At 45.5% G+C, this 11,067-nt stretch overlaps 3 protein-coding genes and 1 non-coding gene across 4 annotated transcripts; all 4 read right to left on the bottom strand.

The window, feature by feature from the left end:
- Window positions 1-753: 753 nt before the first annotated feature.
- LOC102705823 (probable 2-oxoglutarate-dependent dioxygenase ANS) lies at window positions 754-2,831 on the bottom strand. Its single transcript, XM_015837973.2, has 3 exons — window positions 2,289-2,831; window positions 1,464-1,785; window positions 754-1,145 (listed from the first exon to the last, which is right to left on the bottom strand). Exons 1-3 carry the CDS (start codon window positions 2,759-2,761, stop codon window positions 897-899), a joined length of 1,044 nt encoding a protein of 347 aa, XP_015693459.2. The 5' UTR covers window positions 2,762-2,831; the 3' UTR covers window positions 754-896.
- A 363-nt stretch (window positions 2,832-3,194) lies between these two features.
- TRNAP-UGG lies at window positions 3,195-3,266 on the bottom strand. Its single transcript has one exon. It is a non-coding gene; the product is annotated as a tRNA-Pro (tRNA).
- Window positions 3,267-4,132: 866 nt separating this feature from the next.
- Window positions 4,133-6,935, bottom strand: LOC107304386. The gene is made up of 3 exons (XM_015838300.2): window positions 6,417-6,935; window positions 5,747-6,008; window positions 4,133-4,516 (listed from the first exon to the last, which is right to left on the bottom strand). The coding sequence occupies exons 1-3, from the start codon at window positions 6,903-6,905 to the stop codon at window positions 4,476-4,478; spliced, it is 792 nt and encodes a 263-aa protein (XP_015693786.1). The 5' UTR covers window positions 6,906-6,935; the 3' UTR covers window positions 4,133-4,475.
- A 1,164-nt stretch (window positions 6,936-8,099) lies between these two features.
- Window positions 8,100-10,615, bottom strand: LOC102705539. Its single transcript, XM_006656606.3, has 3 exons — window positions 10,100-10,615; window positions 9,285-9,564; window positions 8,100-8,429 (listed from the first exon to the last, which is right to left on the bottom strand). Exons 1-3 carry the CDS (start codon window positions 10,613-10,615, stop codon window positions 8,356-8,358), a joined length of 870 nt encoding a protein of 289 aa, XP_006656669.2. The 3' UTR covers window positions 8,100-8,355.
- Window positions 10,616-11,067: the final 452 nt, after the last annotated feature.

Genomic DNA, 11,067 nt, shown 5'->3' with positions numbered 1-11,067 from the left:
AATCAGTGGAGTACCATGTTTTACAAGAGAAAAACTTCTGCTCTGGAGTTCAGTTTGTTGCAAAGGGAAACAGAATATATGAAGATGATGGATGGATAATAACATATGTCCACGATGAGTTAATTAATGTATCTCAGGTATTTAAATTTCATTAGACTATTAACTGGTACAGCAAGCATATGGCATGACTTCAACTTGTTTTCCATGCATAGCCTTAACTACTAAACATCTTTTTTGCAGGTCTACATTATTGATGCAAAGAGATTTTCAAAGGAGCTGGTAGCGAAAATTAATTTACCTCAAAGAGCTCCATATGGTTTCCATGGAAATTTTTTCTGCAAGTGATTGTATATCATAAAAAATTTACAACAACACATCAATGAAATGTAAGAAGTATGTACATTATTTGAAATAAGCATGAGTGCAGTTGTACCTCAACAATGACGGCAGGAGCATGATGCAGAGGTGACTGGTGACTGTTGAGAGGTTGCAGCATAATGGCACCAGTCCCAAGAAGAAACGTACTACCACCAGCTGACCAGCCACCAGTGCAATGTTCCTGCTACAATCTACCTAGCTACTTTAGCTGAGTCTACAGGAAGCTAGGATTACTAAACAGAATGATCATATTAGCAATATATAGATGTCAAGAATCAGTGTCTTTTCGTCTTTCTTGTGCTCATGTCAGATTGCAATGTGATGGTCAGCTTTCCACAAATCACAATTGCGAACTTTGTTTCAAGGAAAGTAAATATATGAATCATAGAAACTTCAAAACCAGGAACCATTCAAATTGCACGATGTTATTATCTTTATTAATCAAGATTGACAGTCTTGGACAGCATTACAACACGCATGAATGTCTATATTCTGTGTACATAATGCTGCCTCTGGCTTTATTGCTCGATCAGGAGGGCATCAATGTTGCGCTTTCCCTCTGGGCCTTTGCTATACCAAGATGAGACATAGTCACCATATATTACATCCTGGTACTTCTGTGGATGCTCCTTGCACACAAGCTGTGGGGCAGTCCATATTTTCTGGGATTTGGATGGATCGTAGAATGTTGCTACTGACAAGCGGGCATGATCAGTATTGACAATAGCTCGATGCACAGCACTTTTGTATCTTCCATTGGTTATGATCTAGAGAAGGGTAAACAACATGAGGAGCATTTGGATTGCAGTAACGAAATTATAATGAAATGACAAGTAGGGAAACAAACATCACAGGACCAGATTCCCATCTTAAGTCTGCATTCTATAATGAAACTAAGTTGAGTTGCCAGATCAATACTACTTAAAGAGTCAAAAACATCTAGCAGATCATTTGTACCATAAAAATAACATGTAATGATTTCACCCAAAGTAGCAAAACATACTTGGCAGTTTGGAGCATACTGATTTCTCATTAGATAGCACTACAATGCGAAGCATATATCAAAGCATGTGAAGGAATATTACCTCTGTTTGGTCAGCCAAAATTACAAGGATCCCATCAGGCAAAGGAGAAACAGGTAGCCACATCCCATCCTTTAATACTTCGAGACCACCCACATCATCTTGTATTAGAAGCGTTATCGCACCCATATCAGAATGAGATTGCAATCCAAGTGCAAGATCAGGCTGTGGGCAAGGAGAATAGTAGCTAATAGTAATATTCTGATAAACTTCTCCCACTGCTTCTTCTATATAAGAAGGTGGCAGGTTCAGACTCTCAGAGATGATGCGCAGCAATTTTTGAGCGAGATCTTTCATGTTGTTGCTGTATTTCACAACAGTGTCCCTGCAAACATTAAGTTGTTAGCTTATCTGTTATTGAAACGTAGATCATGTGATGGACTATGGTCATTTTTAAGATGATGGAAGCTTTATTGAACTCCGTGGACCATGGTCATAGATATGCACGTTGTACAATGACACAAGATGTTTTGAGTTATTCTTTTCTCGATGCAATGACTAGTCACAGAAATGATGCAATGCAACATCACCCCATTAAATCCTTCACACACGCATATAGAACTATAGAACAGGACTTCAAATGAAAGCACAAAATTAGGTCTCATAATCATATCATCTGCATGACATAATATTCATCTAAGGTGAACCTGAACCTCGAATCAACAACAGAGACAACCCAAACTGTAATAGGATACCTCACTGTTTTCCTTGCCCACTTTCTACTTGTTATCGCATCTGAACATTGACTCTGATTTTTCTCTCGATGATTTCAAGCATGCAAAAAATTTGTATTGCAATTATTCCAGGCATGAACTGATCAGTAATCACCTGTAGCCTGGGACGAAGTCGGGCCACCGGGTGGGATCGCGGCGGGACTCCGGGAGGGTGTGGTGGTCGAAGTAGTCGCGCCAGTCGAGCACAGAGTCGTCGTTGGCGAGCATGCGGCTGCCGTACCCCTCGGCGGCGGCGCCCCTGGCCGGGTCGCAGGCGAACCGGAGCTTCTCCTCCATGGGGGAGCGGAAGAAGGCGAGCCCGGCTCCCCGCATCGCGTCGAGCAGCCCCGGCGGGACTTCGTGGTTGACCACGTGGAAGGCGCCCCACTCGGCGCACGCGCGGCGGACGGCGTCGCCCGCCCCGGCGGCCGAGAGGTCGACGACGGGGACCGAGAGGGAGGGGGCGGTCGGAGCCCGGCGGTGGGAGGGGTCCGGGCGGAGGTCGGGCGGCTGGACGTACTTCGCCGGGAGGAGGGAGACGCCGGCGTCGGCCAGGGCCTGGACGCGCGGCGCCGCGGCGGTTTCCATCGGCGCCGGCGGCACACAGACTCGCGGGTTAGGGGGTAAGTGGCAGACAAAGCAGTCAAGCTTGAGGCCTGACTGCCTGAGCTTTTTCCTTGTTTAGTGATTTTTTTTAAATCTCTTATCATATAAGACGTTTAAATCTTAATTAGGAGTATTAAACATAGAATAATAATAAAACTAATTAAAAAATAAAGGCTTCAGCGTTCTGTAGATTGCAACAAGCCCGCACCAGAAGAGAAATAGAAAAAGATTCAGAATTCTGTAGAATTGCAACAAGCCAGCATTCAATGGAAAGTAGAAAAAGGATTTTCAGAATTCTGCACAATTGGAGTGTAGAACTGCAACAAGTCAGCACCGCTGCACTGAAAGAAAATACGGGAAAATGCAGCAACAAGACAGCATTTAAATTTTTAAGAAAGTAGAGGGCGAAAAAAAAGGGGCGTTGCGAGAATGGAACTCGCGACCTCTCGCACCCAAAGCGAGAATCATACCACTAGACCAAACGCCCTTTGCTGATAATTTCAGTTAACATAACCATATTTTACTTTCTTGTGCCCTCTGGTACTGCTGCTGAATCTGGATTTGCATTTTCATTGATATTTCAGAGCAACACCTATGGTGATCAATTCTGATTGCTGAAATGTCATGGTTTTGGACTGGGAGATTTGCACCCAAATGGAGACTAATGTACATTACAGTTCGCAGAAAACGGCTCAACCATGGCAACAGGTAACTTCAACAAGCTGAAGAAAAAGCACTATTTGTTGTACTGTAGCTAGAACGACAACAAACACAGAGAATGATATCTCCCTGCAGAGATTTTAGCATACGTGATGGAACTACGATCCACATTCCATAATTCAAATCCAGGTTTGAAAATTTTGACTGCGGTACTTGAATTGTCAGGTAGCCATAACAAACTTCAGAAGTAGCAACTAGACAGACTGGCCTTTTAGGGGGGAAAGCCCAACTAGAAATCTATCATTCTTGCACTTGTTCACAGAGATGAAGGTCAAAACTATAACCAATATCGATCACTGCACTATTGTTCAGGTATATGTTCTTGTACTTAATGGTATTAGGCCTTCAGCATTCAGAAGCAGTCTGCAAGTTTCAGAACATAAATAAGGCCAAAGCATACAGCCCCCAAATGGCACTGTAATCAGACACTTGATCTGCAGAAGAAATCACAGCGCTGCAGCCCCCAAATGGCACTGTAATTTGGGGCTAAATTTTCTACCAAAAAGGAAAATATAAACATGACCAACCCTTAAGCCTTGTGTTTTTTGTTTTGGCACACGGATGCATTGCCATAGAGAAAACAGTAGTGCATATGTATGAAAATACAGTGAACAGGTTATGAAAACGAGCTGCCTTGTATTCGGATTTCAGCATAACGTTTCATTCTGCACATGTATGGATGATATTAACTCCTATCGTATACATATCCATGGAAACTACAGCAAGTTTCACAGTTTCACAATGTGCAATGGTTCCACTTACTAGTTGCTTATAGCAGTTTGTAAACCTCTTAGCATAGTGGCCAATAGCTAATTAACAACCGGGAAACAGAAGGGTTTCCCTTCAAGAGCCTACATCAACAAAGAGAAAAAAGAAGACATCCAGTTCTCTGGCATTCGATCTGAAGCAGGAAAAATTTCTGAAGAGATGAATGAAGTGTCTGTCAGAGGTTCTGCTCCTACAGTGCTGTATTCCTCTAGGTGGCATCAACGTTGGGGCATGTCAACCCAAGAACACCTGAATTTGCAAAGAGACAAAGGAAACAGTAAGACAGGTTAATTACAGATGCTACAACTCACAAGCCATTCAATATTCAGAAACCATCTAAAAACATCTAGGGTCACCCTTTTGTGAAAGAAGAAAACGAACAGGTAAATAAAAGGGATAATTCATGTAGAAACCAGCATATTGAACAGAACCTGGTGCCGTGATTTAACTGCGACAGTGTTGTCCATTATATATTTGTATAATATAATACAGCTGTACAAGTGAACTTTTCTACAGTAAGGGCAAGCTCTTAGTGAATGTAAGACTGAAATGAAAGACCCTTCTTATTAAATGTTTTTTTACCATCCATAAAATGGTACCTTGATGTACTATATTTTTTAGTGTACCTACTAGATACCTTGAGTATATCATTTTGAACAATCTTACCATTGTTGAGAAGATACCTTAAGGTAACACATTTACTAGTGTAAAACTTCGGTATCTCAAGGTACTAAATACTTGAGATACAAAAATTACGCTAAAAATTTGATATGTCGATATACTTTTTTAGTGACCATAAAATTCTTCCTAGAATTTTACACCAAAAAGTTGGTACCTCGCGGTACACAAGGACTATATAATTTCCCATTTATTAAACTGAAAAGATCTGACAGATGTCTCATCTTTAAATAAGGAAAATATCTTGTTTGTGTTGAAAAAAAAGAAAGAAAAGAGTTGACTAAGATGGTATTCCTTGACACAACTAAAAAGACACAATAACAAGAGGAGCGACTGAATTTTATGAACTAAGGATTGGTGTATGGAAACAGTATTTTCCATATCAGGATTGAGCACAAATATATGTATGCAGCTAACAAGTCGCTGTTCTGAATCACGAAACTAGAGCTTCAGGCCATATTCATTAAGCATCCGTGCACAAACTGAAAATTCACAGCCGAAACTCCGAATTCCTACTTATTTTCTTATGAACATGAATTTTCAGGTAGGTTTCTCTTAACAAAACATATATACATTTTGCTTGAGGTAAAGTAGATAGGACATTATTGATAGCAGTTCATTAGATAGAAGGCGGTACAGAAGTTGTCATGAAACATGCAACAGCAGTATGACTGATCTGGCACAGTGCAATGTGCACAACATCAGAAGAGATTCATGACTAAAGGAATACCACATGAGGAATAACACTAGCCACAAAAACACAAGGTGACAACCAGTCATACACAGGTATACATATCTCACCTATTGCATCAGGTACGAGAAAGATGACATCCATTTTCAGATTGTTGCGAGGCAGATCGGTCACCAGAGGAGTTAGCCGTCCAAAGTTGCCCGCTCGAACACAAATAATGGAGTTGGGGTCCAGTTCGTTTCCCATACGTTCCGCCAGCTGGTTCCATAAACAGAAAACAGAATTCCCAATGAACCAGATCTTTCTCCAGGCATGATCATCATAAGATAGTCGCACGAACGAGATGCGACGCAGATTGATGCAAGGTCTGGACTGCAGCAAAGAAGATGATGGGTTATAGGAAGTCATTACAAACACGTAGTGATCGAGGACCAAGAGAACATATCAAGAAGGAAATGCAGTGGTGATGTCGCCATTTCCAAGAACCGTCCTAAGAACAGAACCCTGCAGTGGCAACCTGACAGATGAAACCAAGAACAGTTCCCCCCTACGAATGGAGACCTTGAGCTAAAATGTTACTAAGAATTACTTTCCCGTGAGGATAGGACGCACGATTAGCAGATTAGCAATACATGCGGAAACTTTGGTAGGAACAGAACCAAGAATTGCATCCCGGAGAACGGAAGCAACACAATTTGCAGCAATCTGACACAAGAAAAGATCAAGAATTGGTACCCAAAGAACCCAACCAGGAAATGGAACAGGGCATGACGTGCTCACCGAAGAAGGACGTGGAAGGCGAGGTATGGAATCTCTCGGGGGAATGGCGGTAACCTCCCAGTGCCTCATCAAGCTGGGGCTGTCGAACGAGTAGACGCAGACGTTGACGCCATAGCTGAAGGGATTCCTGCTGACGTTAGCTCGAAGGAAGCGCCCGCTGCTGTGACGCAGCAGGACGTCGTCCCCGCCTCCGGCCCTGATGGCGATCCAGCCGACGGTGAGCGACGGCAGTTCGTTGAGGTCGCGCAGGTTGACGACGTTCGCCGCCGCCCACCAGGCCGTGGCCGCGAGGTACCGCCCATTTGCGGCGTTGTGGAGCATGAGGACGTCGCCGCCGTCGAGGCGGTGTATGTGCACCGCCCACGCCGCGTGGAAGCACGCGCGGTCCCGGTGCAGGAGGACACCTTTCCCGTCCTCGTCGGAGTGGAGGTACAGGCCGAACGCGCTGTTCCGCAGCCACACGTGGCGCCCGTCGTGGAACTGCTCCATTGCTTCCGGCGAGGCGAGGCGGGGGGGGGGGGGGGGGGGTCTCCGGCTCTTCTGCTCTTGGTTTCTTGGTTCGTTGCGACGGTTACGGTTTGGAGCTCCCCGTCGGCGCCAAGGCCGAGGCGGTCGCAATTTAAAGGAGCACCCCTTCGCTGACAGGTGGGGCCGCACCCCCACGTTGGCTGGCAGGTGGGCCCGTGGGCCCACATGCTCGATGACGTCATGCTGACCTCACCGGGAGTTCGGAGGTGTCGAGCACTGGCTAGTGGCTACTGCTGTGCTGCTCCATGGTGTGGCCAGCGTCGTCGTCCACGGCTACGGCGCCGGAAAGAAGCAGAGGCGAAGACAATGCACTCCATGGTCGCTCGGATTGTTTGCTTCTGTGCGGCATCAAAAGAAGGTAGATTAGCCGGAGAATGAATCCCAGGGCATTTCGACGAACACCTCATGTGCGAGTCGAACTGAACTCCTCCTGTCGCGGCGGCGGCGAACATCACTGGACTACTGGAAGCCGTCCAGCCGCGGGGCGGGGGGCGGGCGAACAGCGGTGCGGTTGCTCGGGGTTTGTCCCGTCCGACGCCGTGCCGGGCGGCGGTGGGTGGTGGTGGCGGCGCTCGCCATCCGCCACCGCACTAGTCATGTAGCTTTAGTACTACTGAATTGATTTTGATGTTGTATTTACTCTTGTGTACCGTACATCTAAGTAGATTAGATGAGATCCAAATAGTCTGTGCAAAGCTGCCATGTCTAAAACACTGCAGCTAATGACTAAAACACTGAATTGATTTTGCTTAGTCTAAAACACTGCAGCTAATGATGGCCATCCAAAATTCATTATGGACTGCCTTTTGGTGCAGATACATGGACAGAACAATTCTTATGTATAGAAACATAGGAACCATAGAAAAAATGTCAGAAATAGTTCCTATATACCCCTTCATGTTTTAATACATATGACACCGTTGATTTTTTATCATGCGTTTGACCATTCGTTTTATTAAAAAAACTTTTGTAATTATCAATTATTTTGTTGTGATTGGATTTATTCTAAACATATTTTTTTAGTCAAATTTTCATATATTTGCACAGTTTTTTAATAAGATAAATAATTAAACATGTAACAAAAAGTTAGCGACATCGTAAAAATATGAAAGGAGTATGAAACAGTTCCCGTGTATTCAGACTTGAGCATAACATTTCACTCCTGCAAATGTGTGGATGATCATTCATATCATACAGATAACAACGGAAACCACAGCAAATGTCAGAACGTGCACAATTGTTCAGGCATTCTAAACTTCAAAGCATACTGTTCCATAGCTAACAACCGGGAAACAGACGAGATGATGGTTTTTTTTTCTGCATCTATATCTATGGGGAAAAAAAAACATAAGGCCTACTCCTGTCATTCGGTATGAGGCAGCGAAAAAATTTCTGAATGGTGAAATAACTGTCAGAGGTTCTGCTCCTGTAGTTCTGTCTTCCTCCAGACTGCATCAACATTGGGGAATCTCAACTCGTTGGCCGCTGATTTTGAAAAAGGACCAGAAATAACAGTAAGGTGGTTAGTTACAGATATTGCAATTCTCAAACCGTTCAATTCAGACGTCAGATAAACATCATATATAAACCAGCATAATGAACAGAAACTAGTGTCATTATTAAACTGACATAGTTTTGTATTGTATCTTGATATGGTACTACTGTACAAGTGAATCTTTTACAATTAAGTACGCACAACGCATGTAAGATTGTCTTAAATCAAAGGCCCCATTTCTCAGGATGACAAGAGCTCACTGAAATAGGGGCTTAAATCCCTCAACACTAATACCAGGGCGAAATAAACAAAAATGCAACCGAGTTTTCTGGAATGAGGACATATAAAACCAGTCTTTTCCGAATTAAGATTGAGCATGATTATGTACAATGTATGCAACTAAAAAAATGGCTGTTCCTGACGATGACATGGCTTCAGTCCAAATTTTAGCATCTGTACAGAGACTGAAAATCCACAAACCAAACTCTTACATCTTAGTGCCTACTATTTTCACTCAACTACTGCCTTTCATTATCTACAAGAATATTCAGATAAGTTTCTCCTAAGTATACATGTGTACAGTTTCCTGATGACAAATTGACAAGTGTATAGACTTGATTAAAAGCAGTAACAGTAGTTTCTGCTAACTTGATGGAATCATTACAGAAGTTTTTAGTTTCGACTAACTTGATGGTATCATTACAGAAGTTTTTTTTGTCATGAAAAATGCAGCAGCACCAACATTATGAGTGACCGACTCTACAGGAATACCGTGGATAGTAATCTGATTTGTCTCCACAAGAAAAGGTGATGGCCGTACAGAGGTAATAAAAAGGAAATCTTACCGATTGTCCCGGCTGTGACAACAATGATCTCCATGGTCACATTGTTGAAAGGTAGATCGGTAAACAGAGGAGTCAGCCGTCCAAATAAGCCCCCTCGAACACACATAATGACGTCAGAAACCACTGTGAAGCCCAACCTCTTTGCCAGTTCGATCCTCAGTTTGAACAATGACACTCCGGTGAAGTGGAAACAACCCCACCCGACTGGGGGGAAACTCTCATCAGGAAATGCTCGCTCTGCTCGCACGAACCGGATAGCCCGCATAATGTCAACTGCGGACTGCAGCAAACAAGATAGCATATAGGAATCCATTACAATTTTCAAGAAAAGCAAACAATCTTTGGTGTCATCTGGCCGTGTTGATCAGGTGATCTTGCCATTTTCAAGAACCGTACCGAAATAAATTTTGGAGCCCAGAAGAATTCATAGAGTGGACAAAAAATTTTAAACGGCGCTGAGAAGAAAATCTTTGACCAAGAACGGAACCCTGGAAGGAAGCAAGTGCGGAGGAGCAAGAATTGAAAAACAGAAGTGGCAACCTGACAGATGGAATCATGGAACCAAGAATTGCTCTGCTCCCCCTACGAATGTAAAATACAGAATTCACAGCTTGACCTAAAATGCTACCAAGAATTACTTTCGCATGAACAAAGCAGAACTCATGATTAGCAATAGAGTCAGAAACATCGACAACATCAGAACCAAAGAATTTCCCGCAATCTGCAACCTCTGAATCTCTGATTCAAGAAAACATCAACAAATTGATCGCAAAACCCAACTCATGCAATCAGCTAACAGCGCATGACGTGTTCACCGAAGGATTTGGAAGGCGAGGTATGGAATCTCTCGGGGGGATGGCCTCCACCACCCAGGGTGTGCAGGGGCCGTCGGACATGACAACGGTGATTTCGTTGGTACCCCACCATGCCCGCCTGTCGATAGCTCGGAGGCATCGGTTGCTGGCGTGACCCAGCAGGACGTCGTCCCCGGATCCCGACCTGATAGGGAACCAGCCGGCTGCGTGCATCGGGTTCTGGTCGAAGTCGCGCAGGGTGACGCGGTTGCCGCCGAGGCCAAACCGCGCCGCGGCCGCCGCCCACGCCGAGGTCGTGGCCGCCAGGTACCGTCCGTTGGCAGCGCTCTGGAGCATGAGCATCTGGCCGCCGCCGGAGTCGCTGTTGCGGAGTATTTGCACCGCCCACGCCGCGCGCACCGTCGCTCGGACCCGGTGCAGGTAGACACTGCTCCCGTCGTCGGCGTCGGCGTGGAGGTACAGGCCGTGCGCGCGGCTCCGCAGCCACACGTGATGCCCGTCGTGGAACCGGTCCATTGCTTCCGGCGAGCGGCGGGGGCGGGGCTCCGGCGAGGGGAGAGCGGAGGGGAAGGGAGGCGATCACAGTCTGCGCCTCTGCGGCTCCCGGCGCCAAGGCGGCCGCCATTTAAAGGAGTTGTCCCGCTCGCTGACAGGTGGGGCCGCACGTGCTCTCGATGACGTCATGCTCACCTCGCGGAGGCGCCGGGCACTCGTGCAGTCAGGCGCTGACAGCTGGGCCACGGTTTCCTCGTTCGCTGACATGTGGGCCACTGGGCCCACAAGCTCGGGTCACCAGAAGCGCCGGTTCGTCGTCTCGTCGAGCACTCGCGCGCTGCCATTGCTGCTGCCTGCTGCACCTGCACGCCACGCCAAGGCGGCGGCGAGCGTCGTCGTCCACGGCTACGGCGCCGGTTTAGGGTTTATGCATCCCATGTTTGGTTGCGCTCTCGTCTGTGACATGGAAAAAC

Source organism: Oryza brachyantha, chromosome 6 (genome assembly GCF_000231095.2).
Source record: "Oryza brachyantha chromosome 6, ObraRS2, whole genome shotgun sequence".
NCBI classification, from domain to species: Eukaryota; Viridiplantae; Streptophyta; class Magnoliopsida; order Poales; family Poaceae; genus Oryza; species Oryza brachyantha.
This window is presented reverse-complemented; position numbering and strand designations above follow the sequence as displayed.

Coding starts and splice junctions, on each gene's coding strand:
- LOC102705823 (XM_015837973.2), bottom strand. CDS start 2,761: ATGGAAACCGCCGCGGCGCCGCGCGTCCAGGCCCTGGCCGACGCCGGC. Junction 1,786..2,288: donor GACTTCGTCCCAGGCTACAG/GTGATTACTGAT, acceptor TAATGTTTGCAG/GGACACTGTTGTGAAATACA. Junction 1,146..1,463: donor TTTTGGCTGACCAAACAGAG/GTAATATTCCTT, acceptor ACCCTTCTCTAG/ATCATAACCAATGGAAGATA.
- LOC107304386 (XM_015838300.2), bottom strand. CDS start 6,905: ATGGAGCAGTTCCACGACGGGCGCCACGTGTGGCTGCGGAACAGCGCG. Junction 6,009..6,416: donor GCCTTCCACGTCCTTCTTCG/GTGAGCACGTCA, acceptor TCTTTGCTGCAG/TCCAGACCTTGCATCAATCT. Junction 4,517..5,746: donor TCTCGTACCTGATGCAATAG/GTGAGATATGTA, acceptor TTGCAAATTCAG/GTGTTCTTGGGTTGACATGC.
- LOC102705539 (XM_006656606.3), bottom strand. CDS start 10,615: ATGGACCGGTTCCACGACGGGCATCACGTGTGGCTGCGGAGCCGCGCG. Junction 9,565..10,099: donor CTCGCCTTCCAAATCCTTCG/GTGAACACGTCA, acceptor TGTTTGCTGCAG/TCCGCAGTTGACATTATGCG. Junction 8,430..9,284: donor TGTCACAGCCGGGACAATCG/GTAAGATTTCCT, acceptor TTTCAAAATCAG/CGGCCAACGAGTTGAGATTC.